Source organism: Nelumbo lutea, chromosome 5 (genome assembly GCF_056320005.1).
Source record: "Nelumbo lutea isolate HS-2025 chromosome 5, American lotus-T2T, whole genome shotgun sequence".
NCBI lineage: Eukaryota > Viridiplantae > Streptophyta > Magnoliopsida > Proteales > Nelumbonaceae > Nelumbo > Nelumbo lutea.
Genome location: NC_142688.1, coordinates 70,729,294 through 70,754,827, shown reverse-complemented (window position 1 = coordinate 70,754,827; position 25,534 = coordinate 70,729,294). Strand labels below are relative to the sequence as shown.

Sequence of the window (25,534 nt, the reverse complement as noted above, 5' to 3'; positions counted from 1 at the left end):
TTAAAATGTTTCAGATTACAAGATATATAAAGGGGTTTTACTTTTACAGTTAATTCCAACTCCCACTTAATACAAAAGATAAAACATAAAAGAAAATTACAAAATTACCATCTTACTTTTCAACAATAAACATCCAGAGCAAACTCAAACTGCTCCCTTGGCACCCACCATCACCAGCTTGCATTGAAGCCAATGTCCAAATCTTTCAACTGCTGCCAGAAGAACCATCAAATATAGCAGAAATGCATTCATCTGTGTCAGTCTTTTGCAGCCTCGCTCTAACAGATAACGAGACTAGTTAGTGAATGCATTACCCCATGTCTCAAGTAAGTATGACAAACCAATATCACTGATATCAGCAGAGCCATCCAAAAGCAACGTCTTCAACTTGGGTAGAATGCTGATAGCTTGCAATGCCTCATCCCCAAGGTTTTGACAAACTCTCAAGTAATCCAGATAATTGAGATCCATGTTGGATACCAAGCGTACAACTGCCAGAATGGTTATGAGGTTGCACCATCTTAATCAAAGAAAGGGAAGTGACAGTAATATCATTAAACACCAGATCATCAGTGAGTTGGGCCCCACGAAGCACCCTAAACTTGTGTAAGCTTGAGCATGAATGCAAGATTGCCCTGAATCCTGCATCTCTTACACAGCAACCATGATGGAAACTTTCGATGTTCAAGCACTTGTACAGGCTATGTTTGGTTTGATGGAAAATGTAGGGAAAGGAAGGGAAAGGTAGGAAAACTCATACAAAGTTTATAAACTCATCTCAAGTCTGTGGGAATGAATTCCTGGCTATGGATTAAGCATAGGTGTTTCAATTTCCCATGCTGATGATGTGTTGAAGGCTGGTGAGGTCAAATGTCACTATTGGTTCTACCATGGACCAACCCAATCTCAAAGTCAGATTGGGTTAGGGTTAGGGTTTGGGTTGGAAGTATAGAGAGAGAAGAGGAGTCCGGATCTCCTGCCCACAAAAACTCTACCCACATAACATCACAGCCATACATGGAGAACATCTCATCCTCTTATATAGTGTTTTTCACAGGGAGATGCTCCCAATGCATGGGGTAGTGTGTTGTGGGTAGACATGGGCAGAGTTCTAGTGGGAAGATGGTCCGGAGTCGAGAGCAAGAGAGACCCAGTGGTTCTTCATAGGTGAGAAAATGGTGTTTTTATAAAATATCCTAAAAAGAGGCGGAAAAAAAAAAGATAATTTCCCTGTTGGTTTGGAAAAAAAAAATTAAAACATTGATCCAACAAAATTATCCAATGTTTGCAATGACAAACTGATTAAATATTTGAATTAATTTCAAAATTACATAACCAGATTAATTAGACATTGATTTGGAGCACAACGTTGCAACACAAACACTTAAAAGATTTAACTTTACAACAAAGCAACGTAACTCATGGTGAATTGCATATTTCAGCACTTTACCCATGACGGAACTTGGGCCTTACTGCAATTACCCCAGGCCGTGTCTCGTCAAAACGGTATCTGCAACAAAATGAAATTAATTGGTCAGATAATCTAGTTCTAGATAACTACTTCACATTCTACAGTGCACTCTGAACAGAAGAAAAGAGAAACGACACTAGCCATAAATTCATTCATGTTTTATGGGTACTACTACTGGAGAAGGTGAATCTCACCCATTCTCAATGAGGAAACTTCTCACTGCTGCAGGGAGTGCTGCTTGTCCTCGGCTATGATTACCTGTCCCTGTTGAGAAAATAGCAAGAATGTTATACGTGTGCAGATAACTATATAATAATCCCCTTTTCCCACAAGAGAGCTAAAAGAAAGATCAAGGAGTCATACTCTTAACATGCCAACAAATCATTGATTCATTTCCATTTGGCCCATTTTGGGTTTCATTTTTCTAAATAACAATCCTCATAGATAATTTCAAGGCTATTTTTATGGCACCAGAAAGAAAGGTATGGTAATTGAAAAAATTCAATCAGAAACCCACATGAATTTGAATGAATACCAGTTGATTGGTTACCATTTGGATGAAAGCTATTGATTGGTTATCAGTCTTTTAGGTACCATACCTTTTTGGTACCATAATTGGACTCTAATTTCAAAAACAATCTATTACTCCATTAAATATTAAATTACATCAATCCTATACAAAGGCTCCAACTTTCCTTAGTACCACAATGGTTACAATTCGGACTGTATCGGGGATCGCTCCCCTATTTTTTTAGTTTTTTTTAAACCTGATTCAGATGGGTCAGTTTAAGGCCTATCTACCCCCTGAACCGGGTTAAACCCTGAAACACCCTCCATAGGGGCGTATCCGGAAGCCCCTAATATGATATGTATCAAAATTTTGAACCTTGCCTAAAACAATTTTTTATTGTACTTCGCAGTTTGCACTAAGACTGAAGTCAATGAATAACCCATAAAGACAATGAAATAAAGACCAACTCTTAGAACAAAACTAAATATCTATTACTGATCCAACTATGACTCAACAAACAAAAAACAATTCCAACATTAACCGAAAGAAGTGAAAAGACCAAATCCTGTAATAAAACTTACCCCCTATTAGTCAGTAGTATGGCTCAAGGGCTATGACTCTCAAAACATGTTGGATTTACAAAATCTTAGTCTATCTAGATAACAACCTATCTAATAGCAAAAAAACTCATAGTGATCTGGTTTTAAAGTTGCATCACAAAATGGAAGAGAGAGAGGATGGTGATGTTTGTGCAGGAGACTAAGTGGAAGGAAAAACTTCAAAATGGAAGCTAAGCAGTTCATAGTGGAGCCGTGGAGGAGACAACAGTCACCAGACAGATAGCCTTGAAAATCGCACAGAAACACTTTCTTCCTCACCAGAGTAACCTTAGAATGGTGGTTCTAAGCAAGGTTCAAAGTATACACGTTTGTGTATCGGTACTTTGAACGATACTACTTTTATTTTATTTTATTTTATTTTATTAGTTTTGGGATGATTGTAACAGATTCTCTCTTTTGCTAATGAAATTATCATACAACTATCAAGAAAAAAAGAAAAAGAATAAGGGGGATACCAAATTAATAAATGGATGGCTTAAAAATAACAACACTCAAGCAGCATGGCACTATAGGTACACTATGAGGTTTTTTTTTTATCAATAACTGAAAACATCATTAAAAGTAAGAGGAAGAGTACAACACATACAGCTTATACAGGGTAATTGGAGATAATAAAATCTCTCATGTCCAACTCTCTTTAACCCTTCAGTAACACTATGAAAGAGTTTAGCTGCAGAGAGAACAAAGAGCAAGCTTTACATGGACTCAGGAATCAGCAAATGAAATGTAAGATACACTAGCAAGATAAGGCACCGGCAGGGATCAATTGTATTGGGGACCCACGTACAGATAGTGGACTGATTTGTAAAGAAATAAATGGGACCTATCAATGCCTACCCACTTTCAGAAAAAATGAGGGTTAACTCCACTCTCCTAAAGTGCTAACTTTAGACGCATGACTATACATTTCTTTTATAACTGGACGCATGACTACCCATAGAAAAAAGTATCCACTCCAAAGAATGTGGGGCCCATATTTATCTTTGTAATTCAATTTCCTAATTCAAATAAAAGAGTCACTATAAAGACTTAATTTAAACCTTATTTAAATTAAATATAATTATCAAATAAATAATGAATTTCAAATAAAATAATATTATTCCAAAAAAAAAAAAACAGGGTCATTTACTAGAACACCCCTTGTAGTTTCATGGATTTCCTTAAACCTACCCTATAGTTTTTATGTTACTAAAACACCCCTTATAGTTTGCAACCTATTTACTTAATCGACCTTTCAATAAGAACTATTTGTTTTGCCGTCTGAAAATGGTAATATGATCACCTAAACTAAGTAGAAAATGTTCAAGGGCATGGACCCATGGTTGTTTGTTCCAAAAGTACCCCTGAAATGAGTGGAAAATGTTCAAGGCCATGGATCCATGATTGTTTATTCCAAAAGCATCCCTAGCATTTTTTTGTATAGAAAACAAATTAACCAAATAGAACAGAATAAAGTGGTTGTCCATGTCTTAGAGAAGAGAAAACGAGAGCTGAGAAGAGAAAATGATGACAGGAAGTTTCCAAGTAGTCGAAGACCTGGTTCGTTTTTTCCTTCCTCTTCTTCTTCTTCTTCTTTTGGGATGAAACAGAGGCTCCGCCTCCTCCTCCTTTTTCTTTTGGGATGAAACAGGGGCTCCGCCTCCTCCTCCTTCTTCTTAACAATCCTCCTCCATTTTTTTTAGCCTGAAACAGGGTCTCCACCCCCTTAAACACAGTCCACATCGTCCTCTTGGACAACTTATGTTGTGAACGAAACAGGGGCTCCGCCCCCTTATTTTTCACTCTTTTCTTATCTGCAATCCCCCTTTTTTTTTTTGCCTGGATGCCAGTTATGGCATTTTATGTTTTATTGGAATGACTTTATTGCTAATAGCTAGCGTACAGATATGTTGGTTAGTATAAAAAACCAATAACGTAGCTTAAGAGGAGTAGGATATATATATATATATATATATATATTTTATACTTTCAAATTCCATTGCCTAGGCGTCACCTAGGTGACTGAGCGCCCTGTGGTTGCCTAGGCTCACCTGGGCGCCTTGACAACTATACATTACACCAATTTCCTTTAAAACGGTTTCATAGGTGCAAAAATAGATAGCTAAATACACCAGCAACACAGGCATACAGTTTCAGGAGAGTAGTGTTAGGGAGACGAAGAGTCAGTCAAAGGAGGAAGACACGAGTGAGGTGGATGTTGGGAAGGGCAACTCTGGAATTTCAGAGGAAGAGTTAGGTTCTGATTTTCTCAGCAAGGGACACGTGGTGAGGGAGGAGGGTAAAAGAAAGGAGGAGCTTGAATCGCATGTGGAACTAGGGGAACATGGAGGGACACAGGTGGCGGGAAGTTTTAATTTTGATTTTTCAGCAAGTGGGGCCTACAGGACGAGGGGCAGTGGAAGGAGTGTTGAGCTGGGAAAGTTAGAGGTGTTATTGGTAAAAGGCAACTTGGGAGGGGTCTTTTGAAAAAACTCTCAAGAAGAAGGGATCAAAGAGATCCAGCAAAAAAGAGGTAGCAGGTACACTGTAAGAACCTCAAGTGCTCCTCGAGGAGCTTTGTCACCCTAAAGGGAAGGAGATTGACAAGAGCCTAGCACACAGATGTTGAAGGCTGGGGAGAAAGAGAGGCTAGGAGTGGAAAATCAACTAGAGTTGGCAAAGCTCAACTGCTCCCAGCAGGTGTCTAAAGATTCCTCGGTTCTGGAAGTCCATTCACTGGGGGAAGAAGACCAGGACAATGCAACCAATATTTGCACGGTAGAGTTCGATGAGGGGGGATTTATATGGTGCCCCAGATCTCAGCGATAAGCAGTTTGAACGAAAGGTAACTACCCCTGTTTCAAACAATGATCGGAGATTGGAGAAAGGGAATGAACCCCAATCAGAGGTGGGAGAGGGTGCGGGATCGAAGTAGAGTTGTCCGGGGAACAAAAAGGAGGGAAAAAAAAGGTCTTTCGGTGAGTTAGAAAGGGGCAAGAGGAAGGAGAAGGTTTACAATAGGAAAAAGAGAGTTGTAGAATCTGTTCAGGGTGTGGAAGGAGGGGAAGTTGAGGAGAGGGGACAGGAAGGGTGTTTGGACGGGAAGAGAGGGGAAGGACAGGAGGAGAGGGGTGGCAGCTCAGGCTTCGGATCTGACTCGAAATGGAAAGGTGGAAATTGACAACTTAGTAGAGTGGGAGGTTGCTGTCGGAAAATTCCTGGGCTTGTATTTCTCTGGGGAGGGGAAGAATTTGCAAGAAAGGCTTTTGAACAAAGAAAAAATTGGGAAGGATAAGGAATGGAACGAAGAAGGGGGAGAGGAGTGGGGAGGACTGAAGCAAAGCTTCCTTTTTTGTTATAACAGGCAGGAAAAGAAGGATGGGAGTGATTATCTGGAATGTAAGGGACTTGAAAGAGGAGAAAAGGGTGATGGTGAATGGTGATAACTTAATTAGGAGTCATAGTCCGCAGTTGTGCTGCTTCAAGAGTGGAAGCTGGAATCATTTAATTTGGATTTGAAGTATGAGATTGGGGATGGAGCAGTGGGGTGTAGCTGGAGCTGAGTGCAATGGTTTGTCAGTTGGGAGAGAGCTTTTGGATTTTTCCTGAGTTTCAGACTTGTATTCTTGTTCAGTTCACTGTTTTTCTTAATTTCTATCTTGTAGTGTTGGTTAGTTAAGCGGAGGATGTGGCTAAAAAAAATACTTTTGTATAAGAAATGAAAACCCCATACCAGTTATAACCTGTAACACTGTCTGTCTGTGGCTAGATAAAGCCTGATGTTTGTCCACCTGCCACTCCATGCCCATACAGTTAACAGACTCGAGAGATGGGGACCACATTATCCCTTTTTCTGGCTTGACCCTCTTGGGTGATAGTGAGCGTTTTAAAGGCATCTGAGTTTCAATCTTCTGAAGGTGCTCATGTAAGAAATGAACAGCTTCAGATGCATGCAGGCCATGTAAGTCCAACTTCCACATGTCATTTTGGCTATTCCAAATCTTTAAAATTTCCTCAGCTGCCTTCATATTCAACTCTTCAGCAAGCCTCCATTCTTCACGGGCCTTTAGTGAGAGCTGTTGAGCAGAAAAGTTGTCACCTTTTAGAAAGGAATTACTGGATGCCTTTGAATGCTGAGATGCTAACCTGTTTGATGGAAAAGGATGAGTGCCAAATTTTTACAATATGATAATTAAAATACACAACGATAATAATGAATGAACTTCAATATCAACTGAAAAAGTTAATTTTAAAGCTCTCAATTTGAAGGGTGTTTTAACAGATCTTATTAAAATATCTGGCAAATATGATACCCAGATACCTATGCAAGGGGTATATGTTTTTGGGTACCTCAATTTTTAGTCTAAATTCTATATCCCACACCTTATCCAGGTAGCATAGTATGGAAATCAAGGCAAAAATAATACGGCAGAAGACTAGCAGTACTTTGAAGATGAATTCTAAAACCATGTACTACTTGTCAAAGCAAGTATAACGCATTCAATAAAATTGAAGGAAAATAAAAAGGGAAATTTGCCATAACCCCCTGATTAGGAGGAATTGTAACAAACAAGGAAAGGAAGGTAAACTAATGGGGTGAGGTTGCCTCCCTATAGCATGTCAATCTCCTCTAGAGAAGCCTAACAATTTGGTATATCATCATGCAAAGAGGCCTAATAATATATTTGTAATACAACCCTAAGCTTATGAAAATATCAAATCAAACCTTTTATCCAAAAGTGAGATAACAACTTAATCCTTCCACACAACAGTGTCATAATCAGATTCCTTATTACCTAAGCTTATAGTAACTTACCCAAGAAAAAACAAAAGGCGTATGTAGTAGGGGTGCTTCTTCTTTTTCTCTTAGTCTTCATGATTTCTTATTACCTGAGTATATATCTTCCTTTTTTTCATTTTAATAAATTTTCTCTTTACAACTAAGAAAAAGCTCAACCCAGCCAAACCAATATAAGGGTCCTCGAAATAATGGTATAACAGAATTCAAAATTTTGAAGAAACAAAATCCTGTCTTTTAGAATTGCAGTTCAAAAATGGTTTTATTGCTAGAAGCATAGAATCACAACATAGTTGTCAAGGTGACTAGGCGGTTTTCCATGGTTGCCTCGCCCAAATGCCACAGGTTTTGTATACTAGGCACCCACCCAGATACATCTAAGAAACTTTTTTTTTAATTTATTGTTACTAATGGGGTGAGGTTGCCTCCCTATAGCATGTCAATCTCCTCTAGAGAAGCCTAACAATTTGGTATATCATCATGCAAAGAGGCCTAATAATATATTTGTAATACAACCCTAAGCTTATGAAAATATCAAATCAAACCTTTTATCCAAAAGTGAGATAACAACTTAATCCTTCCACACAACAGTGTCATAATCAGATTCCTTATTACCTAAGCTTATAGTAACTTACCCAAGAAAAAACAAAAGGCGTATGTAGTAGGGGTGCTTCTTCTTTTTCTCTTAGTCTTCATGATTTCTTATTACCTGAGTATATATCTTCCTTTTTTTCATTTTAATAAATTTTCTCTTTACAACTAAGAAAAAGCTCAACCCAGCCAAACCAATATAAGGGTCCTCGAAATAATGGTATAACAGAATTCAAAATTTTGAAGAAACAAAATCCTGTCTTTTAGAATTGCAGTTCAAAAATGGTTTTATTGCTAGAAGCATAGAATCACAACATAGTTGTCAAGGTGACTAGGCGGTTTTCCATGGTTGCCTCGCCCAAATGCCACAGGTTTTGTATACTAGGCACCCACCCAGATACATCTAAGAAACTTTTTTTTTAATTTATTGTTTTGATATTTTATTGGATATTTTATTCTTTTAAAATAAAACTGGTTACAAGCTATCATTTTATTATTAAGACAACAATACAACTAATGCCTTTTCTTTTGTTTATGCATAATGGTTTTTTTTTTGGTTCGAATGGAGAGAGAGGATAACCCAATTCCATCGCACCTCAGCTTCAGCAGGTAAGTTCTTCTCTTCTTCTTCCAGATTTCAGTCCTGAGTTTCTCTTCTCAGACATTTTTCCTTTTTTCTTCGAAAAAACAGGGGCTCCACCCCCATACTCCTCAGTCCTCCCTTCCTCCACTCATCATCATAATCATCATCCCTTTCTTCTTCTTCTGCCCCATGAGTCCACGACTGTTCTCAGTCGGTCACTCTCAGTAGTCACTAGTCACTAGTTAGTTCATTTTTTTGTTTTTTTTTTTGGAAAAAACAGGGCCTCCGCCCTATACTCCCCTCTCCTTCCTTCACTGACTCACTCATTGTTCTCACTTCTCAGTTTTTAACAGTCGGCCTACTCTTCTTCTCTTCTTTAATTCTTCTTCTCATTCAAATGTTTTTTTTATATCATTAATACATATGATTATCTGGCTGAAATTTTTTTATATGGATGAACTACAAGTCTGAAACTTGATTATATGGCTGAATTGAAAATCTGAGATTTGAAATGTTTTTTTATATCATTTATGTTTTTTTACATGGCTGAACTACTCTTTTATTTTTTTATCAGTTTTTTTTTTATGTTTTTTATATCATTAATATGCATATGGCTGAAATTTTTTTACATGGCTAAACTACAAGTCTGAAACTTGATTATATGGCTGAATTGAAAATCTGATATTTGATTATGGTTGATTTTTTTTATTTCTATTTGTATATTGCAATATTGCATTTGCTGATTTGCATTAATGGTTGCTTGCATACTTATGAAATATATGAATATTGCAAATATTGAATGAAATTTGATTATATCATATAGATATAGCTGAAATTTGCTTGCTTTAAATTTTTATTTAATTTCTATTTCTAACTGAATAACTGAATTATTGATTAGATTAATTGATTTCTGATTTAACATTTATTTATTTGTTTTTGTGTACTTATGAAAAAAAAAATTATTATTTGTTTTTATTAGTCTTTTTCTCTTAGACTCTTAGTCTCTTACTCATATTTCTCAATTAATTATTTAATTGAGGAATAAAATACATTAACTATTTTCTAGTTTAACACTTTTGTTTGTTTTCTAATTTGTTTTATTTGCTAATTGGTTTTTTTTTCAATAGAAATAGAGAATGACAACTAGAGAGGGAAGTGGCAACGTTAGGCGTAAGGCTCAATCAAAGGACCCTGCATGGCAATATGCATTTTGGCATGATTTAGAAGATAAAAATGCAATTCCATGCTCATTATGTGGAAAAGTTGTTAAATGAGGAATAAAAAGGATAAAACAACATTTGATCGGGGATATGGAGATGTGACTAAATGTCCCAAAACTACTGCAAGTATTGCCAAGGAGATGCAAGAATATATGCAGAAGAATAAGAGGAAGAAACTATTGGATGATTTTACAATTGAAAATAATCGTGGGGAAATTTTCCTTGGCAAGGTCAATACGTGTGATATGCTGCAGAAAAGAAGGCATTTTGCTTGCCTTTCTCCTCACATGTGCTCCCTTTGTGAGGAAAGTGGTGAGACCTTAACACACCTATTTTTATCTTGTTCTTTTGTGCATCATGTTTGGGATTCTTTTTGTCTTCTCTTTGGTTGCAGGTGGGTTTCCCCTCAAGATGTGGCAGGTCTTTTTAATCGAGACTTTTTGAGGCAATCAAAAAAAAGAGGGAAGGTTATGTGAAAAGCTACAAAGGCAGTTATTTGTTGGGTGATATGGGAAGAAAGGAATAACAGAATATTCTTAGAAAAGAGTAGAACCACGGAGGAGGTGATTGACACAATCCAAGTTAAAGTAGCTCATTGGGTAAGCTCTTTGCATATCTTCCAAGAGTTCTCAGTCACAGACATTACAAGATCCTAGACAGAAATAGCACAATCTTCAAGAGTGAAGAGAGAGTAAGGATGGAACCGAAACCTCCAGATGAGAACAGAATTAAACTGAATTTTGATGGAAGTTCATTTGGAAATCCAGGATTGTCAGGTATTGGGGGAGTAATAAGAAATTCTGAAGGGAGAATATTGACATTATTCTCTGGACCTATTGGCATGGGCAACTCTCTAAAAGCTGAGGTAATGGCACTGCTACAAGGATTGAAGATAGCCAAGCAACTAGGAATGAGGCAAATTGAGGTTGAAGGGGATTCCAAGGTGATCATCTCTTGGGCTAATAACAATAGAACTACTCCGTGTACCTTCAAACAAGTGATAAGGGAAGTGGAAAAGGTTGCAAGGGAGGTAGAGGCAGAATTCAAATGGGTTAGAAAGAGTGTAAATGGGCTAGCTGATTATCTTGCTAAACAAAGGGATTTGAGGCAACAATTGTTTTGTGCTGCATTGTAAAAGGGACAGAAATATGTATTCATGTGGGACTTCTAGTTCCATACACAACGTTGTAAAACTTTTTAAATCTAATTTCAAATAAAAGTTTCCTTTGATGATCAAAAAAAATAATAATCGTGGAGCATGAAAGCAAATTATATCTAAAAGGGGTTCTAACAATCAAAGTAATCAACCCATAGAAGTAGGTGTCTCCATTTCAAGTGGGAGGAGCACTCCAACTTCAAATTCCTCCTTTCCACCAAAAAAGAAGGAAAATGTCAGAGCTATGGATGGTTTTGTGAGACAAATTCCAAAAGAAGTTGTTGAAGCGAGGCATAAAAGACAATTGGTTCAAACAAGCATTGAAAGTCATTTGAAGAAGGAAAAAAGGAAAAAAAGTAAATGAATATGTAGGGGAGGAACATGTGGTGCAAGTGGTTACTAATAACCACTCTGCTTATGTTGTTGTCGATTATCTTTTAAGATTGAAGAGAAAGAATTTATTTTGAACTCTTTGTGTTGCTAATTATGTAGACCTTATGTTAGAAGACATTAGAGAATTGAGGTCTACAAAAAGTTGTATTGCCAGGGCAAGACAAGTAACTGCTTTTATTTATAGGCATCCTCTTCTTCTTGCACCCATGAGGGAAAAAACAAATGGAAGAGATCCTTTACGATGTGCAGTTACAAGGTTTGCCACCTCTTTTCTAACTTTACAAAGTTTGTATACTTTCAAGGAGCCCTTGTGTGCTTTATTTGTTGGTGATTTGTGGAACAAGAGTAAATCGGTTAGCAAATCAGATGGACTAAGAGCATCAAGCATTGTGCTTTCTGTTGGATTTTGGAAAAATGTAAGACTTGCTCTTTTGGCTGCCCAACCACTTGTGGAGGTTTTACAATTGGTTGATGGTGATGAGAAATCCGCAATGGGTTATTTTGACTATGCAATGAGCGAGCAAGAGAGAAAATAAAAGAAAATTTTAGTTGGAAAGGAAGGGAGTATAAGCCCATTTTAGACATTTTTGATAGCCGTTGGACTAAAATGATGCAACATCAGTTGCACCTTGCTGGTTTTTTTCTCAATCTAATTATAAGGCTAAAGCACAAAATTAAGCCTCGATTGGTAAGTTTGAAATGGGCTTTTTAGATTGCATTGAGAGAATGGTCAGTGATATTGAAATTCAAGACAAGATCTCTCACCAGTTGGAAGAGTATAAGCACGCTCATGGTGCTTTCTCTAAAGAATTAACAATTAGGCAACGTGAAACGAAACAATCAAGTAATATAAGCTCTCTTTTCTTGAAACTTATATTTATATTTTATTCCTATTATTTTAAATTTATATTGTCTTAATTCATTTTTTTCTATTTTGTAGCTGATTGGTGGCATAAATATGGACATTGCACTCCAAACCTTAGGCATATTACGCATATTACGTCTTACATGCACTTCTTCTGCTTGTGAGCACATCCGGAGCACTTTTGAGCATGTAAGTTCTAAGTAACGGACCTAATGGTTGGATTTGTGATTAAATTATTTATGAAAGTAAAAATACTTATTTTTATAATTTTTCTTATTTTGTTGTGAATGTAGATTCATACAAAAAAGATGGATAGGCATAGGCTTGATCAAAAGAGGCTCAATGATCTTGTATTTGTTCAATACAATCAACGCCTCAAAGAAAGATTTATAATAAAGTGCACAAATCCAAAGCAATTTGACCTTATTTGCTTTGATGATATAGATGAAACCAGTGAGTGGTTGACTGGGAAAGACCCCTCAAGTGACTTGGTCTATGAAGGGTGTGATCTTACATGGACTCAAGTTGATGAAGTATTAGGGGCATTTGAAATCCTTGAAGGTTCAAATAGGCCAAGGAGAAGTGGACATGGGCGTGGAAATGCAAGTGGGGGACCTAGGGGTGCAAGTAGAGGTAGAGGTAAAGGTAGAGGTAGAGGTGGAGGTGGAGGTGGAGGTGGTCATGGGAGAGGTGAGTCTAGAAGACAAGATAAAGGCAAATGTGTTGTTCAAGAAGAAGAAGAAGACTCGATGTGGAACAAAGATATGGAAGATAATGACGATGAAGAAAAAGATGTTGATGTTGAAGATGATCATGATGATGACGATGACAGTGATGATGACGAGGATGAAGACGTTGAGTATGGTGCTAATGATGTTGGTGCATTCAGTGGAAGTGTTGGTGGTTCTTACTTCTTAGATACTGTAATTAATTAGAGAATAGAGATTTTTCTTTAAGGATTGTCTGTGATAAATTTATGGTTTTAAACTTCATATTTATTTTTTGTGGACTTTTGGAGATGACTGATGATTTTTACTACTTCATTATATGCTATTATGCTTTTTATTTGTTAATGGTTTCATGACTTTCTTAATTGGCTTCCTAGTTCCTACATAAACTACCAAGTACCAAGCATCAACCAAGGTATGTATTTTAATCCTTATAGAATTGATATTGAATTCTTATGAAATTTTTATTGTTCTTGTAGTGCTTCTTCCATTTGTTAATGACAAAGTTAATTTCTTATTGATTGATTAATTCTTTTAATTCATTTTCTTATTGAAGGCAAAGTTGCAGAAAAAAGAATACTCAAGATCAACACTTAATCATCCAAAAGGTATGGTTCTATGAAACTAAATTTTTAAATTATTAGTTTTTTACTTTTTTAGTGTTGCCAACTTGCCATGTTAGTAGACTTGTTACTCTCACTTCACTTGCTTGATTGCATTTCTTTTATCAGCCACTTGTTTGATTGCTTATTTCTTTTAACTCAAATGTTCAATTTTTATGTTTTCACGTGAAAGTTACACTTATATGAAAGGTTTTATTGATTATGCTTAGTGTAATGTGTAGCTAGTAAGCAAATATAACTTATAAAATAGCTTAGGTCCTTTAGGAAGTGTAGAAATCTATAGATTTTATATTTATAGATTCCATTGCCTAGGTGCCTGCCTAGGCGCCTGGGTGCCCCATGGTCGCCTAGCCTCGCCTAGTTGCCTTGACAACTATGATCACAAAACCTTCGGTTAAATTCTCCAACCTTGAAACAGATCTAGTTACTAAGATCCAGATATCCACTCCATATAACAATATAGATGATAGAAGAAAGATTAATGGATTTGACAAACATTATAAAACAAATTCCTTTACCTTTCCAAGATGAATACCAAAGCTTTACTGAACTAGGAAGGTTAAAAATATACCCAAATTGTTCTAATAACCCTAGAGCCATGATTAACAAATTTATTTTTTATTTGATTCATGTAAGTAAATAAAATATACAAGTTATAGTATCAAGTATACATACCTAACCATCCTAATAGCATCTTTTCGGTGGCTCAAGTAAACATCCTCCTCCTCCCACTCAGGCTCAGCAGGTACAGACATCAAGTGCCTTGAGACTAGTTTGACTTGTTTATCAGCATCAGATAACTTACTTTCAAAAGGAGCATTTTCAGCTACGTGCTCTGTCTTATTGACACAGATACCATTTTCCAGAACAGATCTTAATTTGGTAAGGTCCATTGTCTCTTCTATAGGAGAACCTCCTTCTACCTTGTTTTTATTATAGGCATGGAAACTTTCTCCAAGAGTAGAACTCTCATGTGAAAGTCCTATTGTCTTATTATCTTGAGAACTGCTGGTGGAAACAATGGCTTTCAATACATTAGATGCTTGCCCAAGATCATTATTCACTGCTGCTAAAATATCCTCAATTAAACTATCATCAGCCCATCCATGGAGTTCTTTAAGCTTTACAGTATCTGGAATAATATTATTCCCCTTGACAACTTCATTGCTTAGCCTCCTACTAGAATCACCAATTAGTAATTCCCTTTTGGAATCACTCTTATCTACAAGAATTGAAAAATCTACAGATGTCTGGAGTACAGATGAGAAAGACCTTCTTGATAAACCCTTTTCTAAAACTGAATTTTCAGAGGGAACCACGGAGTTTATCTTTTTTGGTATGGGAGGGTAAGGGTCAGTTTTATATTCAGGTTCAAGACCTTGCTTTTGCCGCTGCTTGAGATCAAAAGCAGCCCAACCAGGAGATCTTCCCCTCGCCCGCGACATCTTTGAATTTGAAGAGCTGGTAATGGCATGTATGATCATAATGAATGATGAACTAAATAATTGTGGTTATGTTTCATGCGTTTCATCCCTCTCTTCTCCCATGCATCCCAAGATTGGAGTGACCAAAAAATTTGTCTTGTAGATGCCACGATAGGGATGCTCCTTCCTAGAAGACCTGGATTATAGCAGTGGTCAAATTGAGAAAGTAAGTAGTTCATTCTACAAAACTGAATTAAGAATTGTGAATTTCTTTTTAATTTTTAAATTGCAAGATGTAAGGGAAATTAGAAAATCTTCAAGTCTGTCTAAGAGGCTAACTACTCATGTTGTGAAGTTTTTGAGAACAACTAAACGCAGTCTGGGATATTGAATAAAAAGCACTTTTTTGTTCTTTTTTTGGAGTTGCTCTTCAAGTATGAGGCTAATTACTCATGTTGTATTAGTAATTCACATTAATCTAGTACCTGGAGCTCATTCTTTCTTTGATGTAATACTTTATCCCAAACAATAACCAGCACAATCAAGGTTGTAAAACAAAAATAAGTAGATCTATATTCTATAATGTTAAATATACTAGTCATAAGTATTAACTATATAATCTACAGAAAACAGATAATTATTCAAACTGTTTTTTCCCTCTAAAAAATTAGGGCTCCCTTTGCAGCGAATGAAATTCTCAGTTGTGATTGTGCAAATGCATGAAGTGCAAATGGGGAAGTTGCGATTCCGGTTCATTTTTGCTTCAGGTATACTTTTTTAGTTTGTTTGAGATCCAAATGAAGGATAAGGAATACAAATTGGTGCAATTGTCTCCAGGTACAAGTGGTTCAGCAGAAGCACAACCAGACATAGTATATATGCAAGATACAAAGAAAACAGCCATCTTGGTTTGTAGCTCGGTATATATTTTGAATTAGAAAATATAATAAAATTAAAGACTTCTCTTTGTGGGTTAGCTGGAAATGAAAACTAGACCTCATGGTTCCAATCAACAGAAAAAATCCAGCTACAGTATAAAAAATAAGGGGGCGTTTGAATAACAACTAAAGTGGCAAAACTGAAAAAGCTTATTTCTTTCCCTTTCAGTGAAAAATACAAGATTTTAAGTAGGTTATAGGCTCCTTATGTTAGACAGTTTTGTATGCCCTTAGCTTCAATCAAAATGATGTACTTTATGAATTTATTGTAAATGAATAAAAGTGCATATTTGATTCATGTTCCCTTGGTATGTTTCTGTGTAATACCCTTAAACTGGACACTTAATGAGACTCATGTTAGTTTAGAATGTTCACAGCCAGTGGGTCGATCTGGGGAGACCTATCCTGACAAGGCTGACACTGTGGTGCCACCAAGTCGGTTGGGGTGGTTTGTCTCAGCTACCAGGGTGAGACCCTAGGCACATACAGTGTGAGATTAATTGAATCTTTGAACTGGACCAGATTTCCAGTATCGCCCTGAACCTTGGACATTGATGGGCAAAACTGGAAAGTTACACCCGATCCCTAGACTCGATTATGATACTGCACTAGGTGTCGGATTGGGCTGTCTTTGATGTACCAATCAGTGAGATCCTTAGCGGGGGTCAAAACCTGGGTATGTTGGGACAGTCTGAGAATTCATCTGAGTGGGTGATCGTAGTGATAGAATCAGCCCCTTTGTCGGACAAAGGTAATGATCGGGGATGCACGCTCACTGATGGAAACCAAGACTGTCGGCAGCCGATTTCAATCGTTGAGACTTGTTTTGCAAAATACATTTTATATAAGATATAAAAGTATATAAATTATGGTTTCGAAATGATTTGCAAAATGTTTTAATTCCCGGGATTCATAAATGAGAGAGTGCAACATTGTTCCTTACAGCCGAGGGAGAGGTCCTCTCTTGTCGGGCAATGTATGATCATTATGGGCTGAGAGGTTAACTGTAAGGCCATTGAGGATAATACCTAATGGGTTAATCTTGCATCTGCCCACAATCCCTGGGTGTTACAAGGTGGCTTGGCCCAGGGACCACTTAGGGTAAGTGTTAGGCCCATAGAGCCCATCTGATGGGTTTCAGGGGGTGCACTGTTCATAACAGTGTATTCGGTCCAGCCTTGTAACAAAGGCTAGGCTGAACCCATGTGACTAATGTGTAGATCAATGTTTGGGTCCCACGCCATACAAGGAAGCCCAACTGGGCAGCAGTTTGGAAGGCTAAATGAATACATAACCCTAAATGGGCCTTAAGCCCATTTCGAACTTGGCTAATTTGATTAGTCTTTAAGGGGCGAATTCTGAGATAAGATCAGCTAATAGGATTGGGCCCACACCCTATCCACTCAGAGAGTCCAAAATCTAAATGAGATTTAGATTTGGAAACTTCCTAATTAGATTAGGAGTTGGCTAATCTAATCTGCAGATAAGATAAGGACTATCCCTTATCTTAAAGGTACTTCTAATCCAGCTTTGATTTGAGTTAGCAACTCCTAATGGGATTAGGAGTTGATCCCTTTAAGTCTATAAAAGGAAGAGGGGGCGACAGCCTTTGGACACAACATCCAACAGACACAAGTCTAGTCTTCAGAGCTGAGATCAGAGAGGAGAGAATTCCGCACCCTGCAAATTCTCTCTAACCGCCTCCTTCCTGCAGCGGCCGCCTATAACAGTTCGATCTCCATTGCTTGGGAGAAATCAAGATTGGATCTTGATTCCAATCTTTTAGAGAAAAGATTGGTAGGAGTTGTATTCACAAGCCGTCCAGGTGATTCTTGGGAAGAATCAAGCTCTTGGGAAGGACACTGTTGATTCTGCTCCACCTTGTACTACGCCATTTTCAGTGGGAGCAGATTTTGGTTTCTACCTTGGGCGTGAACACCTCCATTGAGAGATATTATTTCTCTGTATCAGGTATTATCTCTCTCTCCTCCTTTTGGTTCAGATCTGGTTCAGTTTATGGTTCAAGAATGATCCTTAAAAATATGATTTTCTAAATAGGGAATTCGATTCCCAATTGAAGGGAAAAGAAAAATTTTTGAAATTCGCCCCCTTTATTCCGCAATATTGGGCGTCGATGTGATGGATTTCCTATCCCTTCACTTTAATGGATGAAGTTGAAGTTGGGTAGATTACCATACCCTTGAATATTTACTATTTAATTGGTTTATCCACTAAAAGACAAAGCAATAAGTCATTCAGTTCAGCAACTTCAGCCGTTACCAACAGACTACCTCAACTTAGCACAGAACCGTCAAAATGCAAAATTATAAACAGAAGGGTTGATTTTTTTTCATGAACTCTCGACTATTAAGGCTCAGTTTGGGAAGAGTACAAATACAAGAAAAAATGCACAGTGCAAAACCTTGTATTTGTACCGTACATATTTGTATTTGTCAATGGGCTTCAGATTCTCTACACATAATAATGGAGCTACTGTGGAAAAAAAGAAAGGATTTTCAGGGTATAATCTTATAAGATACCACTCCACTAAGCTACTCCCAAGAAGAATTAAAATTCCAAAGAATTATACGCTAAAAACCCGCAATTTAGCAGTTCTATTACAGAACATTAAAATGCAAATTTCAAAACAAATTAAAAGTTTTCAAAGAAAAATTAAACCTTTCTGGAATGTCCCCGTGAATAGCTGCTGCTTTTGCTATTTGGGAACGCTAAACCAGAGTTCTCGAAACCAAGGTGTCAATGGAGTCGTGAAGGCGAGATTGGACGGCTGCTGGCAAAGCATCAGATGGGCAACGCACGATTGGGAAATGACGATTGACGAGAATGAAGAGCATCTGCATCCGGAATCCATAAACGCCACGGAATTCCTCGAAGAGATTACAGATCGAACAGAAAGACCACGAAACAAAGATGAAGAAAGGTTTCTCTCTCTCTCTCTCTTTCCCGTGGGAGAAAAAACCAAGCTGAGAGATTGAAGTCAAAGCCAATTTATGTTCGGACTCGTAGCGTTGGCGACGTGATTGAAGCAACTACTACCGTAAACTTGTAAGCTTCTCGAAGCCCGTCGGATTGGAATCTTCTGCAGTTGTATCTATCCACAGACACGGATTTCATTTAATGGCAAATTTTTTTTTTTATTTGTCAAGGAATCTACAGGTGGCGTAGGGAGACCACAGACGATTAACGATAGTCACTCATCGCCAGTCGTCCACCACCCACCATGTCGTCGATCGTCCGAGTTCACATCTGCGCCCCACACAATGGAAGCCCACCACCTGTTCTCTCGCACGAATTCCCCCTCAGCGCGTGCGGATTTAACAGAATGGTGTTAGCCGTTAGCTCCAATTTTGAAAAGTTAAAATTTAACGGATTTAACGACCCATTCCTGCTCATACTCTCTCCACAACTGAGATGGCATTTGATAAATCTAAAATTTGAAAAGTTAAAAAAATATATATTAAAAGTATGGTTCTAAATATCAATATAGATCGATATGCCCGTGCTAGTACATTTTTTTACATTTTATTTATTTTTTTTAGGGATTGGTTTAAGGCCCGACCACCCTCTGAACCAATGGCTGACCCGATACAACCCCTCGAGGGGGCATATCAATAAGCCATCAGTACAGTATGTATTGACTGATATGGGCCAATATGTATCGATACTTTGAACATCGATTAAAAGTGTTTAAAATTTGAAAAGAGACATAGTTGTTTTTTGACTTTTTAGAGTGACTAAAATCTTAAAAGTTAAGGTGGCATTTGATAGATATGAAATCTGAAAAGTTAAAAAAAATATTAAAAGTGTTTAAAATTTGAAAAGAGGCATAAATGCTTTCCTACTTTTTAGAGGCTCTGAATAGATAAGATTGTTTGTGTTAGATCAACCCTTTTAGATCTAAAATTCCTTGATTTTACTAATTTACCCCTAAAATAGACTATTTGGTAATTTTGAGTTCAATTTGCATTATTTCATAAAAAAAAATTATTAAATTCAAAAAAAAATATTGAAAAATATGAGTAGATTATAAAAACTAAAAATATATTTATTTATTAAAATAATTTATCAAACGCCCCGAGAGTTGTAGAGCAATGGATAAAGACAAGACTACTACTGTTGAGAGTTGCAGCAACGGTGGCGGGAAAACAAGTTGATAAAGAAGCTCGCCACCGAAGGAAGAAGCTTGCCATCGGAGAGGAGAAAATAGATTGCCACTACTGGAAGTTGCAATAGCAATTGTAAACAAAAATGCATAGGAAGGCGGAAGCTATGGGACCAAAGAGGAGGAAGGTTGCTGCCGAATAGGAGAAAATAGATTATCGTTGTTGAAAGTTGCAGCAACGATCAAAAAAGAAAAAGTAGAGAAGGCGGAAGGCATGAGACTAGAGAGGAAGAAGAAGAAATAGAAGATGAACGGTGCCTGCTGCAGGAGAAAGCTCGCCGCCGCTGGGTTGCTGCTACATCAAGTGGAGAAGTTGAACGATGCTCGAGAAACGCATATGTTTTGTTTTAAGGGTATTTTGGACTTTTGGCCAAAGTTTGAAACACATATGACCGCATTCAAAGCCCAGCCCATCTTATTAGTTCAGATCTAAATTCAAATGCACTTCCAAAGAGCTCTGATGTCTGAAAAGCAATGTTTTCAAACTTCAAGGTCTAAAAATTGTTATCAAATGACACCTAAAAAGATATTAAAAAATATTAAAAATATTTGAAATCTAAAAAGAGACATATTAAAAGTGTTTGCAAATGAACAATTCCATGTTTAAAAATTGAAACACAAATTAAAAACATATAAGAAAGGTGATGCTACTTGATTTGAGGTGATGCATGAACCAAGGTTGTAGTCAAATAATCCTCACCAATAGGGCGGAGTCGAGGTGGAAGGACAAAGCCACGCTCTAAGATTTGTGATCAAGAAAGATGTCAGAGACCCGAGGAGTTATCCCTGGGTAGGCACTCTGACGCTCAAGTTAATAGAAAGCGGTAGGTGGTCAGGCCAAATACCTTTTTATAGCTGAAGGTCGTATCCTGATCGGATTATGCTTCTGGGGTTGCCAAGATGAGGTCAACTGTTAAGGTCTTTGGGATGAATCCTAATTCCCAACAGAGTTATCCCCATCCACTCCTGTTCTTGGTCATGCTTATCCGCATGACGTGGAGTCGACATGGCTGGGAGGATAAGGTGGGTGCCACGGAACTAATGTAGCACTGTCGTAGTCGTAGAGTCGATGTATGCCACGGAGATGGTAGAGCACTGCCGACGTGGCAGAGGTGACTGGGCAATGACTAGGTGACCACATGGCATCCAAGGGCAGCTCAACCATGACCCGAACACCACTCCCCCAGTTTCAAAGTTGAGGAATAAAGTGCTTAGCTAAAGTGTAGAGCGGGAGAGAGCTTTAGTCCTTGGCTGAGGAACTCAAAGTTGAAGTCTGGTTGAGCGTTTGGTCCAATTAACGTTCTTCGGTGCTTGTCGAAATTCAGAATCCATGCATTGTGGGATGCAACTGAAGAGTTCTCCGATCATCGGCTGAGGAACTTTGAATTATAATTTCGGAATCCGAACATCACTCCTCTAGTTTCAAAGTCGAGGAGAGGAGTGCTCGACCGAGGTATGGCACGGTTGTTTGCTTCGATAAAATGCCAAGGAGTTTATAGATGGTCTTCGGAATCCAAGCTTATCTGATGCTTGGCTATGCTACATCACAGGAGGGCTCTTCGGTTTTTGGCTAAGGAACTTAGGTCTGAATTTTCGAAATAAGAACACCACTCCCCCAGTTCTGAAGTCGAGGAGAGGAGTGCCCGGTTGGAAAGCAATGCGAACTTTTTGGTCGCGGGCCGAGGCATGTAAAGTTTGTTGTCAAGTGCGTCAAGGGGGCCCAAGGGCTTGGTCGAACCAGTGCTTTGGAGCAGTTCGAGGAGGCTTGTAGACTTGGTTGGACCGGTGCTTCGAGGTTGAACCGGTGGAGTTAATGCTTCTATCATCATTGAGATAGCTTGTCAGGATTGTCGCTTCGGTTCCTGAGGCTTCACGCGTGTAGTGACAATCGTGCCGGTTGGTCTTCTCGGGCTTCATTAGAGGGGTGCTTGATCTCCACCATTGATCTGGCTTCGATTTGTACCTTTAAGTGTTATAAAAAGGGGGGAAGAGCATTTCTCCTTTGGTAGTGCTCGGCATCTGCTTTAGTTATACGGATCCAAGTTTGGTAAGATGTCTTCTTCATATTTCTGTTCTTCCTTATTCTTCCGATTCTTCTTCCAGTTCTAGTGCTTCCAATTACGAGTTTGAGTCTAGGGACTTTGAGGGGGTAAACTCAAGGAGATCCATTGAGGCCGAGGAGGCTGATGCTGGTGCGTCGAGCGCGGAGGTAGAGCTTCCCGCACGAGCCGGTAGTCGGTTCGGTATCACTCCTTGCAGTTTGGCTCTCAAGGATATGGCTCAGATCAGAGCCTTGTATGGTATTCCTGAGGAGTTTGAGATGAGGTGTTCATAGAACGAAGAGAGGCCCATGAATGCTCAGTCAGACGAGCTCTGTGTATACGAGAAGAGCTTTGAGGTCGGGCTAAGTTTTCCTTTGCACGAAGGGGCAGTCGGGGTGTTTGAATGGTACTGGCTTCTGCCGATACATTTGATGCCGAACTCCTTTAGGTTTTTGCTCAGCCTCATGTCCTACTGCTTTGTCCATAACATCAAACTTACCCTGGGGATGGTGAGTTACCTCTTCTAATTGAAGCATCACCAACAGGATTATTACTACTTCTCAGCTAGGCAGAAAATCAAGGTGTTGGTTGAGCCTCAGCTTGATGTACATTATCATATTTATTGTAAATGAATAAAGTACATATTTGATTCATGTTATATTGGTGTGTTTCTGTATAATACCCTTAAACTGGACACTTATGACACTCGTGTTAGTTTAGAATCTTCACAACTATTGGATAAATCCAGGGAGATTTATCCTGCCAAGACTGACATTGAAGTGCCGCCAAATGGGTTGGGGTGGCTTGTCTCAGTTGTCAGGATGAGACTCGAGGTACATATAGTGTGGGTTTTCTTGAAACCCTAAATTAGACTAAATTCCAATATTGCCCTGGACCTTAGAGATAGATAGGCAAAACTAGAATGTTACACTTGACCCCTAGACTCGATTATGGTACTGCACTATGTGTCAGATTGGACAGTCTTTGATATGCCAATCAGTGAGATCCTTAGAGGGGTTAAAAGCTGGGTATGTTGGGGCAGTCCGAGAATTCACCTAAGTGGGTGATCATAGTGACAGGATCAACCCCTATGTCGAACAAAGTGAATGGTCGGGGAATGCACTCTCTTTGGTGGAAACCTAAATTGCCGACAGTTGATTTCAAATTGTTGAAATTTGTTTTGCAAAATATATTTTTATAGAGATATACATATATATTATGGTTTCACAAAACGTTTGCAAAAGATTTTAATTCCCATGACCCAAAGGGACTTCAAATGTGCAGATAAGATAAAGATTATCCCTTATCTTAAAGGGACTTCAAATCCAGATATGATTTGGGTTAGCAACTCCTAATGAGATTAGGAGCTGATCCCTTTAAGTCTATAAAAGGAAGAGGGGGCGGCAGCCTTTAGACACATCACAACAGACAACCAACAGTCTTGTCTTCGGAGCTGAGATCACAGAAGAGAGAATTCTGCACCCTGCAAATACCCTCTACCCGCCTCCTTCTTACAGTCGCCGCCTACAACAGTTCAAACTCCATTCCTTGGGAGAAATCAAGATTGGATCTTGATTCCAATCTTTTGGAGAAAAGATTGGTAGGAGTTGTATTCATAAGCCGCCCAGGTGATTCTTGAGAAGGATCAAGTTCTTTTGGAAGAACACTGCTAATTCTGCTCCCCCCTGCACTGCGCCCTCTTCAGTGGGAGCAGATTTTGGATCCTACCTTGGGTGTGAACACCTCCATTGAGAGATATTATTTCTCTGTATCAGGTATTATCTCTCCCTACTCCTTTTGGATCATATCTGGTTCAGTTTATGGTTCAAGAATGATCATTGAAAATATGATTTTCTAAATAGGGAATTTGATTCCCAGTTGAAGGGAAAGAAAAATTTTTGAAATTTGTCTCCTCTATTCCGCAATCGTTGGGCATCCATATGATGGATTTCCTATCCCTTCAGTGGTATCAGAGCCATGGTTCAAATCTTGAACCATTCTGTTTCAGATCTGAACCTACGCAAATAAGGAGAAGGTGTTCTACCCAATTTGTGCAGATATGGGTTTTGGTAAATTTGTTCCCAAAACAGATGGGCAAATAATCTGAAATTAATTTTAAATAAATCTAATTATTATTTAGAATAGTTTTTTATAATTTTCTTGATTTATGAGCTGTTTGTACAAGAGGAGATCGAACTCTTGGTTTGTGTAGGGAGAACTATAAGATTTGCAGTTTATTGAATTTATTTATTATATTTGGTCTGTAAATATTTTTTTTTTAATTTTTAGACTCAATGTATAGGCATTCAATCTGATGTAATAATTAATAGAAATAAGATTTCTATTTATTTTTAATTCTGGATCGAAGATGGCGGCGCAGAGAAGGAGATTTCGCAGATGGGAGATTCGACATCTGCGATTTTTAGTTTGAGAAACTGCAATCTGTGATCTTACCTTTGTTTTGCAGGATGGAGTGTGCAAACAGCCCTGACTAACTGATTATTGATTTTCTTTTATCAGTTATTTAATTTTAGATTATTTTCTTGAATTAAGGATTTAATTAGAAATCAAACCCTAGACTCATTCGAACCAAGATTGGTTCAAACTGTTTGGATCAAATCTAGGGTTCAATCAAGGCTGAAAGTCAGCCCTAATTTTCCCACTAATGGGCCTGAGGATTGATATTTAATTAAATGGTTAATTCGGCCCAACCTGTAAAGGCCCTGTTTTAAATAGATAAAACTGCAAAAAGCTCATTTTAAAGGATAAAACTATATGGGCTGAACTGGGTAACCCTAATCCAGCCCATATACCTAGATAATATTAATGGTTAATATTATGGAATTTTAACGGGCTTCCAATGGGCATTACAGATAATTAATTGATTGGATCAATTTATCCCTGCATGAGATGTATGGATGTGTGATGTGCTGCGTACATGGGCCATAAGTACTTGGCCCATGCTCATTCGGCAGTGGCTCTTACGCACACCATGGCAGAATGCACATCATTGCCATGGTGTCCCTTTTGGTCATTGAATGACCTCCCTCAGTGGTGGGCCCCACACCTCACCAAGAGGTTACGTGCGGAACCGTAGCCGATTTAAGGCTCACCGAAATCTGGTTTTATGAAAGTCAGTGGGAGCTACTTTGGTTTGACCTAAATCAAACTAGGGCGTAATTATTTGTTCCCTCCAGCTAATATGAGTGCAAGTGATAGGGAGATTCATATGATGAACTTTCTAAAGGCCTTCCATCATTAGCATGAGGATGGGTCCTTCAGTAATGAGGAAACGCACCAGAAAGTGGTTATTCTGTCTTTGATGTGTGCAGATGGTTATTCTGTCTTCTTCAATAATATGATTACTATTAAAATAAATAACAGATTCATCACATATGGGAAACTAGAG

At 38.2% G+C, this 25,534-nt stretch overlaps 1 protein-coding gene across 1 annotated transcript; it reads right to left on the bottom strand.

The window, feature by feature from the left end:
- Window positions 1-1,284: 1,284 nt before the first annotated feature.
- On the bottom strand, window positions 1,285-18,906 carry LOC148852850 (smr (Small MutS Related) domain-containing protein). The gene is made up of 5 exons (XM_088946840.1): window positions 18,580-18,906; window positions 14,214-15,158; window positions 6,315-6,727; window positions 1,666-1,735; window positions 1,285-1,510 (listed from the first exon to the last, which is right to left on the bottom strand). Exons 2-5 carry the CDS (start codon window positions 15,020-15,022, stop codon window positions 1,447-1,449), a joined length of 1,356 nt encoding a protein of 451 aa, XP_088802966.1. The 5' UTR covers window positions 15,023-15,158; window positions 18,580-18,906; the 3' UTR covers window positions 1,285-1,446.
- Between the last annotated feature and the right edge of the window lie 6,628 nt (window positions 18,907-25,534).

Excerpts from the sequence above, each read along its gene's own strand:
- LOC148852850 (XM_088946840.1), bottom strand. The coding sequence starts at position 15,022 with ATGATCATACATGCCATTACCAGCTCTTCAAATTCAAAGATGTCGCGG. Across the intron at positions 6,728-14,213 it reads GATGCTATTAGGATGGTTAG|GTTAGCATCTCAGCATTCAA; the intron begins GTATGTATACTT and ends TCCATCAAACAG. Across the intron at positions 1,736-6,314 it reads AGTGTTACAGGTTATAACTG|GGACAGGTAATCATAGCCGA; the intron begins GTATGGGGTTTT and ends TTTTCTCAACAG.